Source organism: Haliotis rubra, unplaced genomic scaffold (assembly GCF_003918875.1).
Source record: "Haliotis rubra isolate DU_JTF1 unplaced genomic scaffold, ASM391887v1 Scf618, whole genome shotgun sequence".
Lineage (NCBI taxonomy): Eukaryota > Metazoa > Mollusca > Gastropoda > Lepetellida > Haliotidae > Haliotis > Haliotis rubra.
The window spans coordinates 224633-240569 of NW_025767322.1; the positions used below are offsets into that span (position 1 = coordinate 224633).

Below are 15937 nucleotides of genomic sequence, written 5' to 3' on the forward strand. Positions count from 1 at the left end.
CGGGATTTCCCGTATTTAAGCCATGGGCTTAATAACGGAAATGACCCCCTCGTTAACAAATATAAACCCCATAATTAAGCCCAGGGCTTAAACTCGGGAAATGCTTGTAACTGAAGAAAATTATTCTAAGACACAGTAAAATGGAATGAACTTTAATAATGATATTATCATATTTTATTGCGACTACTTTTGAGTCATATGGATTGAGATTGTCTATCTGAGTATAGAGTACCTGACCTCTCTTGCGACTCCGAAACGTTCTGTACACGTGAAAAACCCTAACTGCACTACAAAAGTTATATATGCTTACGTTCGCCATGTGCTTTTGCAAAGGGACGTCACTCTAAACAATAAAATTTGAAATCTTAATTTAGGCCCATGGGCTTAATAATGGAAAAATACCCGTTTTTAAGCCCATGGGTGTAATTTTGAGTGGGCTTAATTATGGGAAATCCCGGTACTCTTACGGTATGGTTCATGGGTGTAAAACTAACAAGCACTACATGTTTGTAACTTGTATATCTACTGTATGTGTACACAATCGCGCATTAAATATAGTAAGATGACATCATGTATGAAATCATTTCATATCTTTAGTACACATGAATCCGTGAAACAATTTTCTATACATGTACACACCAACGCCCGCACGCATACACTGTTGATTCCTAAGCTGAATCTATTTCATTAGTTAACTTGAAATCAGTCGTTAAAAGAACTATCAATTCCATCACTAAATACTGCTTACTCATGTGCATGCATTTAAAATGAAATCTCAAAATTTGCAAATTTCTGATGACATATCGTCACAGTTACAACCACTTGATGCCAAGCTTAGTTTAGTTCATATTATCTTCCATGTATTTCTGTAACCTACCATTATTTTAAACGATGCAGTTTCCTATTCAGGGTTTGTGTTTTCTTATATAGCAGTTACACGTACTGAATATAATGTATGCGTCGTGTCATTCCACATGGTCGTTTTCATTTTTCAATAACGATCAATTAAAACTTTAAACAGCTCATGGTTTATTTTCTTTCACTTATTTTGTTCATGAGGTTATTGGGCGTTGAACATTTGATGAATTTCATCAATGTATACTTGTACATGTATATATAAGTGACATTCTTACATTGGTTCACACCTTGTCTTAAAATCTTAAATGTGGTGTCTGGATGATTACAAATTAAACATTGGATGTAAATGATCTCATTTGCCAACGTAACTGATCCCGTCACTGATAGATTATACCGGAGCTCGCACTCAAGGGATATGACGTCATGTCGGTATTGTGACGTCTGAATAGCTCATAGCTGATATCCAAATTTCACAATCTAACATTGTATACACAAGCAATGTTTACAGAAGTTCCACCTACATACGACGATATTGTGTAACGCGCCCGCTCTCTATGGCCAAGCTTTCGTTATTGTGAAATACGACCTATATTTACCTGATAGATTCAATATTCGTTTCAAGTACGTGTACAACTTTACACACGACCAAGATGGCTTATCCTTACGGACAGGTAAACGAATGCTCGTGATTGACCATTATTCTGGTGTTTTGAGAGTATGTGTGTTGTATGGATATTTTTAAACCACTGTTAAATCGCTTTAGCTGTTAGTTTTATCTCTGAACAACTCTCCGACTACCGTATTCAAGGTTAAACCGCCCGATGGTCGGGACTTACGAGGAAGTGACCACATTCCTGTAATATTTAGTCACAAGATCTCTTTGCCAAACTTTAGACAGTCACTTTTCAAAGGATGCCCAGATTCCCAATAAGCTTTTGTCATTCGAAGTCAATCCTACGAATATTTGGGAGAAATCTTTGAAATTGAAGACTTAGTGTAGTTTGTATGCATTACACAAACAAGAGTCGTCTCCCTTGGGTTTATACTAAAAGGCGTGTTCAATTTTTAGAAAACACACACTGGATAGCAGTGTTATCTCATTCACTTACTCTGGCTAAACCTTACGTTATGCACGGATTGGGAAAGGCAGGGGCCATGGGCGATTTTGCACATTAGATTAAAAAACGGCCCATTAAAACTTTGAAGTTTACTATTGATACAAGGGCATTGGCCCATTCTAAATTCAGAAAATGGTTAATAATCCTGAAAATGGCCCTTTGCCAAAGTCTTCTATCCCGATCCCTGGTTATTTTATTTTGGTTATCAGGCTAACAGCACCCCACAGCTAACCCGTTCAGTGGTATATTTTTCCTGAAATATACACAATGTTCAATTTGCATATTCTTGAAATATCCACCCCATCTGATGTATCATCATGCTAAAACCATGTAGTAAACTTAGTACTGATTTTGATCAGTGTTTGCAAAAAACTGGTGTTCTGTTGTAGGGCCCCCCAGGGGGATATGGAGCCCCACAATATCAGCAGCAGCAGCCACCACAGCAACGACCTGGTGGTTACCCAGCCCCAGGGCAACCAGGATATGGGGGTGGGGCTCCACCTCCAGGAGGCTATGGAGCGCCAGGACAACCTGCATATGGGGGTGGTGCACCTGCAGGTAATATACTGTTAAACTGTACTGTAAGGTACTACTTTCTCAATAGATTGGTTATTTATGATAAATTCTTGTTCAGTATTTATTGATGGGATGGATAGGTGCACAAACTCTGTCAAGTTGGAATAGTGTCATCAGCTGATCACTCTCATTGAATTTTGCAGTTATATTTCAAGAGGCAAAAGCACTGTGAATGAAACTTGGACATGAGAGAATATCTGTGACTGATGAAGTCTGTGACGCCATAATCCTTACGATAATTAGTTTCATGAAAAGATCAACTCAGGAACAGTGATGGTCTCATAACCCTATTTTTCAATATGTGTAGGAGTGAGTTCTGCTTTCATTTTTACACATTTGTGAATTCTAATCCAGTAAAAAGTAGTGTTGGGAATTGGTTGAAACCTCACAATTGATGATTGTTCATTACCAATGAGCAGTCATCGAAAAAAATTGGTTTTCAATTTCTTAAATTGCATTTGCAAATTTCACATCAAATGTAAAATTATGCAGCTTGCTACTTTAAAGTGATGACAAATTTATCATGAACATAAGCTTCCCAGAGACTTCAAGAACTATTCAATCATGACTTTTCAGTAAGTGAAGTGAGTTTTCTAATAATTAAACAAGCTTTCAGGCCCTTGAACATCAAAGATATGTTCCATCGTCAAGTATTTCAAATACTAAAACAGTAGTAGTTCAAAATTGTTTGTGTTCAACTATGAGAAGATGTGATTGATTGCTTGGTCATTTGATCACTGTGACCAATCTTTGATTATTTCAGTTAATCGGAGCACCACTAGTAAAAAAGAAACTTTACATTTGCAAAATAATAGTTCATATAGTGTGTTGAATGCAGAACATATTCTTTCATGCAAGACTGCCTCCATGGTGTAGTGGTTAGAGTGTCCACCCAGAGAGCGGAAGGTCGCGGGTTCGATCCCCGACCGTGTCATACCAAAAGACGTTAAAATATGGTACTTGTTGGTCCCTGCCTGGCACTCCGCATTAATGGGTACAACAAGGACTGGTCGGCTTGGAGTCAGTATAATGTGTCTGATTGGGGTATTCATTCTTCACTGCGGTATGGTATCTCAGTTGGCTAGCACTATAAAACCAGTTTAAGTCTGGGCTAGTACTAGCAGCCGCACATCCCCATACACACGCATGCACATCGTCACATGAGCGAAATATTCTCAAGCACGCAACGTTAAACCCCATTTCACCTCACCTGTTTCATGCAAGTCCCAAATGTTGGCCATCTTTACAGTTTGATCACACTTTGAAATCTGGTTTGTTTGACCCAATGTCAATTGTAAACTTGCTATGACATTGCCCAGATTGTGCAGACAATGTGGGAAGTCCCCTTCTTTGACAGTGCGACAGCAGAATCAGTTGAGTTGTAAACAGTATTTTATGTCTTGTGTAGATGTTAAATTGTGATCGGCAGTGGTTGCTGTGTTTCAGGTTTTGGTGCTCCCCCAACCGGGATGGACCCCCAGGTGCACCAGTGGTTCCTGTCAGTTGACCGTGACCGGTCAGGCAAGATTACAGCACTGGAACTGCAACAAGCCCTCATGAATGGCAACTGGAGTCAGTTCAATCCAGAAACTTGTAGGCTCATGATAGGTGGGTTGTCTCCTGACATAACAGTAAGCTCCTGATTCTCATCAGACACCACTGTAGACTGCTGATTGTAACACACTGCTGTAGGCTCCTAATATATGGTTGTCTCATAACTCAGTAGTGTAGGCTCTTGATATGTGGGTTGTGTCATAACTCACTGCTGTATTCTCCTAATATGTGGGTTGTCTCATCACACATTAGTGTAGGCTCCTGATAGATGGGTTGTCTCATCACACAATAGTGTAGGCTCCTGATAGATGGGTTGTCTCATCACACATTAGTGTAGGCTCCTGATAGATGGGTTGTCTCATCACACATCAGTGTAGGCTCCTGATAGATGGGTTGTCTCATCACACATTAGTGTAGGCTCCTGATAGTTGGTTGTCTCATCACACATTAGTGTAGGCTCCTGATAGATGGGTTGTCTCATCACACATTAGTGTAGGCTCCTGATAGTTGGTTGTCTCATCACACATTAGTGTAGGCTCCTGATAGGTGGGTTGTCTCATCACACATTAGTGTAGGCTCCTGATAGTTGGTTGTCTCATCACACATTAGTGTAGGCTCCTGATAGTTGGTTGTCTCATCACACATTAGTGTAGGCTCCTGATAGATGGGTTGTCTCATCACACATTAGTGTAGGCTCCTAATATGTGGGTTGTCTCATCACACATTAGTGTAGGCTCCTGATAGATGGGTTGTCTCATCACACATTAGTGTAGGCTCCTGATATGTTGGTTGTCTCATCACACATTAGTGTAGGCTCCTGATAGATGGGTTGTCTCATCACACATTAGTGTAGGCTCCTAATATGTGGGTTGTCTCATCACACATTAGTGTAGGCTCCTGATAGATGGGTTGTCTCATCACACATTATTGTAGGCTCCTGATAGGTGGGTTGTCTCATCACACATTAGTGTAGGCTCCTAATATGTGGGTTGTCTCATCACACATTAGTGTAGGCTCCTGATAGTTGGGTTGTCTCATCACACATTAGTGTAGGCTCCTGATAGATGGGTTGTCTCATCACACATTAGTGTAGGCTCCTGATAGGTGGGTTGTCTCATCACACATTAGTGTAGGCTCCTGATAGTTGGTTGTCTCATCACACATTAGTGTAGGCTCCTGATAGTTGGTTGTCTCATCACACATTAGTGTAGGCTCCTGATAGATGGGTTGTCTCATCACACATTAGTGTAGGCTCCTCATATGTGGGTTGTCTCATCACACATTAGTGTAGGCTCCTGATAGATGGGTTGTCTCATCACACATTAGTGTAGGCTCCTGATATGTTGGTTGTCTCATCACACATTAGTGTAGGCTCCTGATAGATGGGTTGTCTCATCACACATTAGTGTAGGCTCCTAATATGTGGGTTGTCTCATCACACATTAGTGTAGGCTCCTGATAGATGGGTTGTCTCATCACACATTAGTGTAGGCTCCTGATAGGTGGGTTGTCTCATCACACATTAGTGTAGGCTCCTGATAGTTGGTTGTCTCATCACACATTAGTGTAGGCTCCTAATATGTGGGTTGTCTCATCACACATTAGTGTAGGCTCCTGATAGTTGGGTTGTCTCATCACACAGTGTAGGCTCCTGATAGATGGGTTGTCTCATCACACATTAGTGTAGGCTCCTGATAGGTGGGTTGTCTCATCACACATTAGTGTAGGCTCCTGATAGATGGGTTGTCTCATCACACATTAGTGTAGGCTCCTGATAGGTGGGTTGTCTCATCACCCATTAGTGTAGGCTCCTGATAGATGGGTTGTCTCATCACACATTAGTGTAGGCTCCTGATAGATGGGTTGTCTCATCACACATTAGTGTAGGCTCCTGATAGATGGGTTGTCTCATCACACATTAGTGTAGGCTCCTGATAGATGGGTTGTCTCATCACACATTAGTGTAGGCTCCTGATAGATTGGTTGTCTCATCACACATTAGTGTAGGCTCCTGATAGATGGGTTGTCTCATCACACATTAGTGTAGGCTCCTGATAGATGGGTTGTCTCATCACACATTAGTGTAGGCTCCTGATAGATGGGTTGTCTCATCACACATTAGTGTAGGCTCTCTGATAGATGGGTTGTCTCATCACACATTAGTGTAGGCTCCTGATAGATGGGTTGTCTCATCACACATTAGTGTAGGCTCCTGATAGATGGGTTGTCTCATCACACATTAGTGTAGGCTCCTGATAGATGGGTTGTCTCATCACACACTGCATTTGGTTCCTGACAGGTTGGTTGTCTCATCACACACTATTTATTGTAGGCTCATGATGAGTGGGTTGTCACATCAAACACTATTTATTGTATGATCATGATGGGTGGGTTGTCAGATCTCACACTATTTATTGTAGGCTCATGATGGGTGGGTTGTCACATCACACACTATTTATTGTAGGCTCATGATGGGTCGGTCGTCACATCAAACACTATTTATTGTATGATCATGATGGGTGGGTTGTCAGATCTCACACTATTTATTGTAGGCTCATGATGGGTGGGTTGTCACATCACACACTATTTATTGTAGGCTCATGATGGGTGGGTCGTCACATCACACACTATTTATTGTAGGCTCATGATGGGTGGGTTGTCACATCACACACTATTTATTGTAGGCTCATGATATGTGGGTTGTCACATCACACACTATTTATTGTAGGCTCATGATGGGTGGGTTGTCACATCACTCACTATTCATTGTAGGCTCATGATATGTGGGTTGTCACATCACACGCTATTTATTATAGGCTCATGATAGGTGGGTCGTCACATCACTCACTTTTTATTGTAGGCTCCTGATAGGTGGGTCGTCACACTACAGTAGGATCCTGATTGTCTCCTACTACTGTAGGCTTCTGATGGCTGGGCTGTCTTACTTAACATCTCCTCTCAGTCTGATACACACCATATCACTAATTTCAGTAGGAATGTACAATTCAAATGTATTGATACCATGTTGTGATAACCTGTCAGATACATGTACTGTGATCATGGTCTGTAATTTCGCCATCTGTTTTTCCAGGTATGTTTGACCGTGATATGAGCGGAACGATTGACATGAATGAATTCAGTGCCTTGTGGAACTACATCCAGCAGTGGAGAGCTGTCTTTGAAAGATTTGATGGTAATCGCTCAGGAGGTATTGAAGCTCAGGAGCTTCACTCTGGTGAGTCAATGTTCCAAGTACTATTCCATTCAGGTGTTTGTCATAACTTTCAGGTGTCTTTCACTTTCCTTATGGTCACTTTCCACTCACCTGTTAATCCAAGACTCCATTACCCTGGGCCACTTATAGATTTGGATTGTGAGTGAGTGTGTTTAGTTTTATGCCGATGGTTTGTAAATAATCGAGTCCAGACAATCCAGTGATCAACAGCATGAGCATCGATGTGTCAACCAAGTCAGCAAGCCATGACTAACCCTATCCCATTAGTAAGCCTCTTACGACAAGCATGGGTTATGAAGATCAATTCTAATTTGGACCTTCATGGGTATTTTGATTGTGAAAAAATAGGGGAGGGTGATGTTTGGATTTAACATGAAAAGTTTTGTAAAGGATGGTTGTCATTATCCTTAAGTTTGATTTGGATTGGTAAAGTTGAAAACTCTTGGCCTGGTTTTGGTACTCATGAATATCTAATAAAATCTGATGGTGTAAGAAACAATCTGTATGCTCAGTGGAATAACAAACCCTTGTCATTTTGATTTGAATATATTTATGGATTTTATATTTTTAGTCTGGTGGATTAAAAAAGTCAAGCAAAAATATGTACACTCTAAATAATAAACTCTTTGTTATAGAGCATTTGTCAGGAGACCTTTTAAGTAAAGGTTATGACACTGAATTAGAACCTTTCTGTGACTTTACCAACCAAAAGGATAAATCCCAGTTGCAAGAGTTAATGGTCATTATGCTTGTTATTGTTCAGAATACAATGAAATTTGTAGTTTGTTTGTATGTTAAATTTTGTTTTGCTCTGAAATTCTTTCCAAATGCATTGTTTGAGCGAGCTAAACTTTGTCATGTCAGTTTCTCTTTTTGATGTCATCATAGTTTGATCATTTGATGTCAGTGTTTCTCTGGAAATCCTCAGCATGTATGCTGGAAATGGTTAATATCAATGCATACAGCTGTGTTTAGTGTGTGTCATTGTTGATATTTCACTGTGGACTGCATGTACAGGTGCGATACACTGCCTGGGTACTATTTTCTCTAGATACATGAGGGCATAATATTGCATTGTTATAGAAGAATTTATTCAGTATAAAGGCCACAGGCCCAAGTACAATATGAATGCAAGGTACATGTAAATACATACAAGGTGCTTAAGTTCACAACAACAACATATGTATAATATATCTCAACAGCATACACATTGAAAATATGTACATATACATTTACTGTCATTTTATCCCAGTTGCTTAGATTGATGCTTATAATGTTGATCACTGGAATGTATGGTCCAGACTTGATTATTTAGTACAGACATACAATATATAGATGGAATATTGCTGAGCAACATAACATGAATGCTTCTTTGATCAGCTTTGCATCAAGAGCGTTAACTTTAGGGTTGGCATTTTTAAGAAATTTTATTAGACAATCATTATTTACATATTCAATATTTATCATATATTTTAACAACTTATTATAGATTGGACATTCTAGCATAAAATCTCATCTTTTAAGATATTCTTACAAAATAGACAAAATCTTGATTTTCTAGGTATACATTTTTTTCTACCAGTATTCTTCATGATTTTTAATTCACCTAACCTTAAGAGCAATGTATCTCTTCTTAAATCTTTATTATGTATTGTCAATAGGTATGATTCCATTCAAAAAGTTCTTTCAATGAAAATCTAAGAAGGGTAGAAATCTAAGTTTGAGTGGTCTTTTAACATGGAAAGAAGAGACTGAGAATTAACCCTTTGCGAGAATGATTGTGAAATACATATATCAGGGTTTACAATATTCTGGAAATCCCATGCATAATTAAAACCATAGATGCAGATTAATCTTTTAACTTACGTAATCATGACTTACGTCCATTTTCGTTCTTTCTTTTTAGTATAAGGTAACATTGTTTAGGGTATCTATTTATACTGGGCATCATTAATAAAGGGTCAAATGATATATAGCACATGTAAAGAGAAGTTTCTCAGAAATAATACAACTAAGAGTGTCAACATAATGTTTAATGTGTTGACAAATGTGACACATCGTGAGATACTAGCAAGCATCAGTTGTATAGACCAACTCCCCAAACTGAAAATGACAAACATGGCACTCGGTCATTCAATATCTTGTGAAAGTTTGCAGAATCGCATTGCATTCCTCTGGAGATCCACTGGTGCTGGGTGATGTGTTCATCCCAGACTGAGTTCATCCCAGGCAGGCTCCATTGGGTTGAGGTCTGGCGAGCATGCTGGCCACTCCATCCGCACTAACCCCTGCAGCCTAAGGAATTCCGTTACAATCCTAGCATTGTCGTCTTGCAATAAAGAGGGTCGACCATAAAAACCATGCTTAACTAGCAGGAATGGTACTGAAATAGGAGCCAGAGTCTCGTCACGATAACGCTGTCTGGTAAGATTACCATCGACCACGTGCAGTGGAGTACGTCCAGTAGGAGTTATCCCTGCCCGAACCATGACCTCGCCAAAGCGGTTATGCGTGGCCACAGTTGCATCTGTGATTCGCTCTCCACTGCGACGATAAATCCTCTGCCGACCATCATGGAAGGACAATTTGAATCTGCTTTCATCTGTGAAGAGCACATGAGACCATTGACCTTGATTCCAGTGGCCATGACATCTAGAGCTGTGACGATATATCGTAGTATCGATAATCGTGACACTTTTTCTGACGATAAATATATCGATACTTTTTTTCGTATCGTGATATGTATCGTTGACCTTAAAATTATCAAGTTTCACCAGAAATTGGCGGTTATGTCAAAATTTACACTGTTACTTGCTCTCAAAATACATGTATACATTTTGAAAGAAAATAACTAAAGATAGAATATCGTGATATGCATCGAATCGAATCGTATCGTTCCAAGATATCGCAATTTATTACCCCCTTGGTCAACGTATGGGTAGTTGCATACTAATCTCGTACGTTACACGAGTGTCGTATCGCGTTGACCTGTGTCGTAACGACTTGACCTGAGATTCTAAGGATTTGATTGGATAATCGATGACCTCTCAATTAGGTCACATTCTGACGAAACTATTTTTTCATTCATAACAAACACATGAATTCATTCATTCGACAACTTAAATGCATTGTGGGAATGTAAACATTGTGAACGTTGCTGTGTCGCTGTTTAATTGTGAGTCGAACTGAGACATTATATCCGTCGAAAAACATAAATGCATTGTTTCCACCAGTGATGTTAGCCGAATGAAGCAACTGCAAACCAAGAAACGGGTTGCTACAGAGTAGTTTGCTGTAGGAGGCTGTACGAGGCGATGACAACTGACATGCATCGTGATGTCTGTTACCAAGGGAGTGACGTCATTACATTGTGACGTCATGCAAATATTGTACTACAGTACAAAACTCTTCCGCAAACTCTTTATGAAATTGGTTTCAGTTTGAAACCATAAAAATAACAAAAATACGCTATTTTGTCAATTTAATGCATGCAAGATGTGGGTAATAAATAAAATACCACACTCGGTCTCATTACATACAAATTATAGGAAACTCGTGACCTTTTTATGTTATCTGACCTCGCTTTCGCTCGGTCAGATACCATAGGAAGGACACTCGTTTCGTAATATTCGCATGTAATGAGACGTCGTGTAGTATTCTCTATACGAATCGTATCATGAAATTTCTGTATCGTCACACCTCTAATGACGTCTACTCAATCTCAAACGCGGCTGCCTGTGACGAGGTGTTAGTGGTGGACGAACTGCAGCTCGCCTACAGCAGAGTCGGGCTGCCCTGGATATCCTTAAATTGCTAACATTGAAGTGTTCTGGCTGAAGATCTGCTGCGTTAAGGAATCTTTTACGTAACGCAGTGTTAATCATGTGCCTGTCATCTTGGACTGTTGTGACTCTGGGGTGACCTGGTTGACGTGCATATTCCACGGAACCCATTGGCTTGAAATCTCTGCCACAGTCTACCAGTAGCACTCTGACTCACATGAAAGCAAACAGCAACCTGACGCTGAGTTTGACCAGATTCCAAAAGGCCTATAGCCTGACCCCCTTCAGCAAGTGTCAAAAAACATCTCATTTTAAGGTCCGATTTCCAACAGGTACAACAGTGAAAAAGCATCAAAGCATGTATATAGTCCTCCACTATCCATGAATAGAGCGACTTGCACGTGCAAATCATTGACATTAAGTGGCAGGTCGATTTCCATGTTGACAATTTGAATAAAAAATAAGCCATTTGTATCGGACATTAAAGAACGTAATAATGACATTTCAATGTCCTGATGTGTTTTTCCATACTGTTAAGAAGGTTTGTAAAACATTCAGTTGTATATATTTCAAACAAAAATGAAGATTTTACAACCTTTAAGAAATAGTGTTACCAATAGCTTGACCCTTCATTTATGATGCCGAGTATACTTAATAATTTACACCAATATCTAATACATCTTTTAATTGGATGACAGTAGATCTTATAATGACCACATTCAGCCAAGACAGCATCATTTGTTGTATGAACATATTTACAAAATTGTATATGGAATCTTTCTGGGGCTACCCATTCATGGTAACCCCATGTCTCTTAGCAGTAGAGAATAATTGGTTTTATCTGTGTATCAAACGTTTGAAATAAAACAGAAAGGCAAAGATTCTTTAATTTAAAATGAAGTTGTGTGATTGGAAAAAGAACTTTACCAGCTTTGTGAACAAGAGTTTGTACTGCTTTTGACCAAGGGAGTCTATTTGAAAATAAAATACCTAAATAGCTATAGAAGGTTGAAGTTGATAATCATACATCATTAAATATCCATTTTTCAGTCTTCTTTATTTGGCCCCATTGCAGAAAACAAGTAGCTCTGTTTTTGTAATATTTATCTTTAATCCCCATTTTGTGCAAAATTTTGATAATACATGTATTTTCTTATGTAAACCAATAACCAGAGTAAAGAACAAACATAAATCATCAGTTTAAAGTTATTAAAACAACTCCAAAAGTTATGCTCCAATAAGAATACATCTACCATCATACAACTGTAAATCTTCTTCAAGTTGATTGATTGGGGACTTAGGATACAGCCTTGTCAAACTCCACTTAGGGAGTTAAAATATTCTGGTATGCAAAAGTTTGTTAATTTTACAGCTGAAATGGATTTTTTATACTTATTACTTACTATGGAAAGCCTTTTAACACAAATATTATTTTGAGCAAGAACATACCATAACAGGTATAAAAGGCATTGTTATATTCTGTGAATGTGATCTGAGGAATACCATGATGAAATGCATCCCCAAAATATGTCCCAGTAGTCTGACGTTCTGTAAATCTCTGTAAAATGTTGCCTCCCTTAGTTGTGCCAGAATTAGGTTCAAGTCAAGAATTGTGATTAGTTTCATTGGTATGTCATGCTTGCTTGCGTGATCCATATAAGTAGACTGATTGTTTTCCCATGGCACATGGTGATGTACTGTTCACTCATTTTAATAGTAATTTTTTTTCATGTGGATTGTATCTGCAGAGTCTGTGACCTCACAGTTTATTGTTAAGTTTTAAAAAGTTTCAAAACTGTGGAGGTGTGTCAGAGGCATTTGAAGATGTTGTCCTAATGATGATCAAATATCTCTGTTGCAGCTTTCAGTCAGATGGGGTATAATTTGACTATGAACTTCGTCAACATGATAGTCTACAGATTTGATATTCAGGCGCGAAGGCAGTTGACGCTTGATAACTTCATCCAGGCTTGTGTGATGCTGAAGTCTCTGACTGATGCCTTCAAGCAGCGAGACACAAACATGACTGGAGCCATTAGTCTTAGTTATGAAGACTTTTTGTCCTTGGCTGTCTTGAATAAACCCTAGTTACTAAAACAATCTTTTAAGCTTAGAGTCAATCATGCCAAAGATGAAATACAGTTGGTAATTCTTTAACAATGACAAACAACCATCAGTGTAAATCAGTTAGGAAATTGCTTTGTGATTGCAATAAGCCAAGATGTTTCAGAAGGCAAGATGTTGCAAGAGAGTACATGTAGTAACTGTTTAGACTATTGCTATAGTGAATACACAGTTCCCTTTCAATATTTGCTTCACTCAAAAACAATCAAATTGGACTAGCTTTTTACTTAACATGTTACACTCGCTTCAATTGGTTGTACAAAACAAGTCCTAACAGGGAACAGGAAGCTTACTTAGGTAAAACAAGCAGGAGTGATACAAGTGATGTGACCTGCCAGTGTGAGGACACACAAATGTCATTGGATGTTCCACAATTGGATGGCAATGTATCATGTTCTAAAAACCCATGCATGTAAGTTGGTTTCAAAACCTTTCTGGCATTTCATCTTTGGTGATGGCGCACATCTTCATAGAAACTCACTGTAGAATGTCTTCTATCTTTATTTTCAGTCCAGTCCAATACACACAAATAAGTCCTGCGCTCTTTAGTCTCGATTCGCGCCCCCAGGTCTTTAACAGGGGAGACAATTTCAGTTGCAAATATGCCTGCCCACTGACCATTATCAAAATACAGTTTTCTGAAGCATCACTTGCACCAAACACTCCCTCAGGTAATAAACAGAGGAGATCCATTCTGTCGAAGCAAATATGATCCTACCCTCATACATTGTCCAAATCTTTTCACAGAAACATTACTTTTGTTAATTTCAATGTAATAACAGTTGAAACTGTAAGGATCAAGACACTCTTCAATGTCAAGTTGGTGCTTGGAGTGTTTCGAAACTTGCAGGTCATGGCAAGTCTGATTCAGGTTTTTTCAACAACACTGTCTTTTTACTCAGATCTTTAGATTTGTATCCATCGATCAGTCAATACCTTCCAAGATATGAAACCAACTCCTGCTTCACACAGTGCTGTAACTACTTCAGTATCTGGATGTACACAGTTGAGACCATACCTCTGTTAGTCTATACTGTATGCCAGTGTTGCCTCGGAGGTGTTGGCTGTCTTGACATGATTGACATCATTGCTCAACTCCAGTTCCAAATCAATTATATACATTTGTTAATTTCTGTATATTTTAGTCACTTCAATAACTACAATAAATGTCTTTGATCAATAATATGATATTTAATCCTGCTCTTAATATTTTCATGGAACGTCATGTCTATTTTATGAATATTGTTAGATAAGTGTTTGTTTACTCAGTGTAAATGTATGTATGTGTTATGTCTAATATTACATCTTGTACTTGATATGGTACATTACAATAAGAAAATATTAATTTTAGGAGTATACAAAAATGTCTTTCATTTTCATATATATACATATATATATATATGTACATCTCGGTATATTTCTAACAGTAAATGTGATTTGTCTGACATGCTTTTTCAGTGAGGTTACCACTGTTGTCATGATGAAGGTTGGAATCAGTATTGAAACATGGACCAGGAAACTTTGATAATTAAACAGACATGTTGGCTGAAGTTTATTGTCACAATATCTTTATTTACCATTTGTCATTGCTAATTGAATAAACACATTTGTTACTTCTAAACAAAGATTGTTATTAGTTCAATTGGTTTATACTTAAAATGGGGCAGTGGGGTAGCCTAGTGGTTAAAGAGTTTGTTCGTCATGCTGAAGACCCCGGTTCAATTCCCCACATGGTTACAATGTGTGAAGCCCATTTCTGGTGTCCCTCACAGTGATATTGCTGGAATATTGCTATAAGCATCATAAAACCAAATTCACACTCACTCAATTATACTAAAAATGGTGAGTTCATCTTCCATCTGATGTCACATGGAGTGATTTTCTTTTAACTTCATAGTGACTGACTGAGTGGGGTTTTACTCTACTTTTAGCAATATTCCAGCAATACCAGTCAAAATTGGCTTCTTACAATGTATCCTTTATGGAATCGAACCTATGACTCCAGCACTTGAAACCACTAGGCTACCCTAGTGTAGTGTTCCGTCAGTCCCGGTGTCCGGAGAAAAGCTTGAAGCTATACATGGCATGGAGGATGATGCCCAGAACCATGATCTGGGATTCAAACACAGTGGTTAGTTGATAATCTCTTTCCAAAAACGTCATTGGGAGGGTCATCAAAGGATGAATTCATAATTGATATTTTTGTAGGAACTACGTCCACTGTTTTTCTTGTTTTAAAAAAATAGATGTTGTGATTGTTTACTAATGATATTCAAATGGGGATGTTTCTCCAAGTGAAAAAGTACCATGGTGAGGGTCGGAAGTGCTGAAACTCAAGTATGAAGTGAAATCGAGCTGGCAGTATCTATTGCCTGTTCGTTATGATTCGAGTTATGCTTGCAGTCTGTCTCAAAGTCCTCGAACCGCAGTATTTTCCGCTCCGGCCATTCCTTTCTACAATGCTAAAGCCCTAAATGAAGCAAGTCTAGATTTTCTCAGGTTCAGGTTCTGAATCTCCCATCTCACTGGGGCTCATTTTAAATTTTAATTTAATTATTTGTTTTTATCAAAATTATATATATTCTGAGACAACGTTAGTCTAGCATCCGTGTTGTGGTTATGGTTTAGAGAAGGAGAATTTTCTTGAATAGCCAAACTCAAACAGGATACGGGAATACCGGAATGTTCTT

The 15937-nt window shown here is 38.7% G+C and overlaps 1 protein-coding gene across 1 annotated transcript; it reads left to right on the plus strand.

The window, feature by feature from the left end:
* The first annotated feature begins 1313 nt into the window (after window positions 1-1313).
* On the plus strand, window positions 1314-14868 carry LOC124256090 (peflin-like). Its single transcript, XM_046690021.1, has 5 exons — window positions 1314-1529; window positions 2366-2534; window positions 3999-4160; window positions 7198-7341; window positions 12985-14868. The coding sequence occupies exons 1-5, from the start codon at window positions 1509-1511 to the stop codon at window positions 13209-13211; spliced, it is 723 nt and encodes a 240-aa protein (XP_046545977.1). The 5' UTR covers window positions 1314-1508; the 3' UTR covers window positions 13212-14868.
* Window positions 14869-15937: the final 1069 nt, after the last annotated feature.

Bases quoted from the DNA above. Each gene is read 5' to 3' on its own strand.
- LOC124256090 (XM_046690021.1), top strand. From the start codon at position 1,509: ATGGCTTATCCTTACGGACAG. The intron at 1,530-2,365 runs GTAAACGAATGC...GTTCTGTTGTAG, and splicing joins TGGCTTATCCTTACGGACAG to GGCCCCCCAGGGGGATATGG. The intron at 2,535-3,998 runs GTAATATACTGT...GCTGTGTTTCAG, and splicing joins TGGGGGTGGTGCACCTGCAG to GTTTTGGTGCTCCCCCAACC.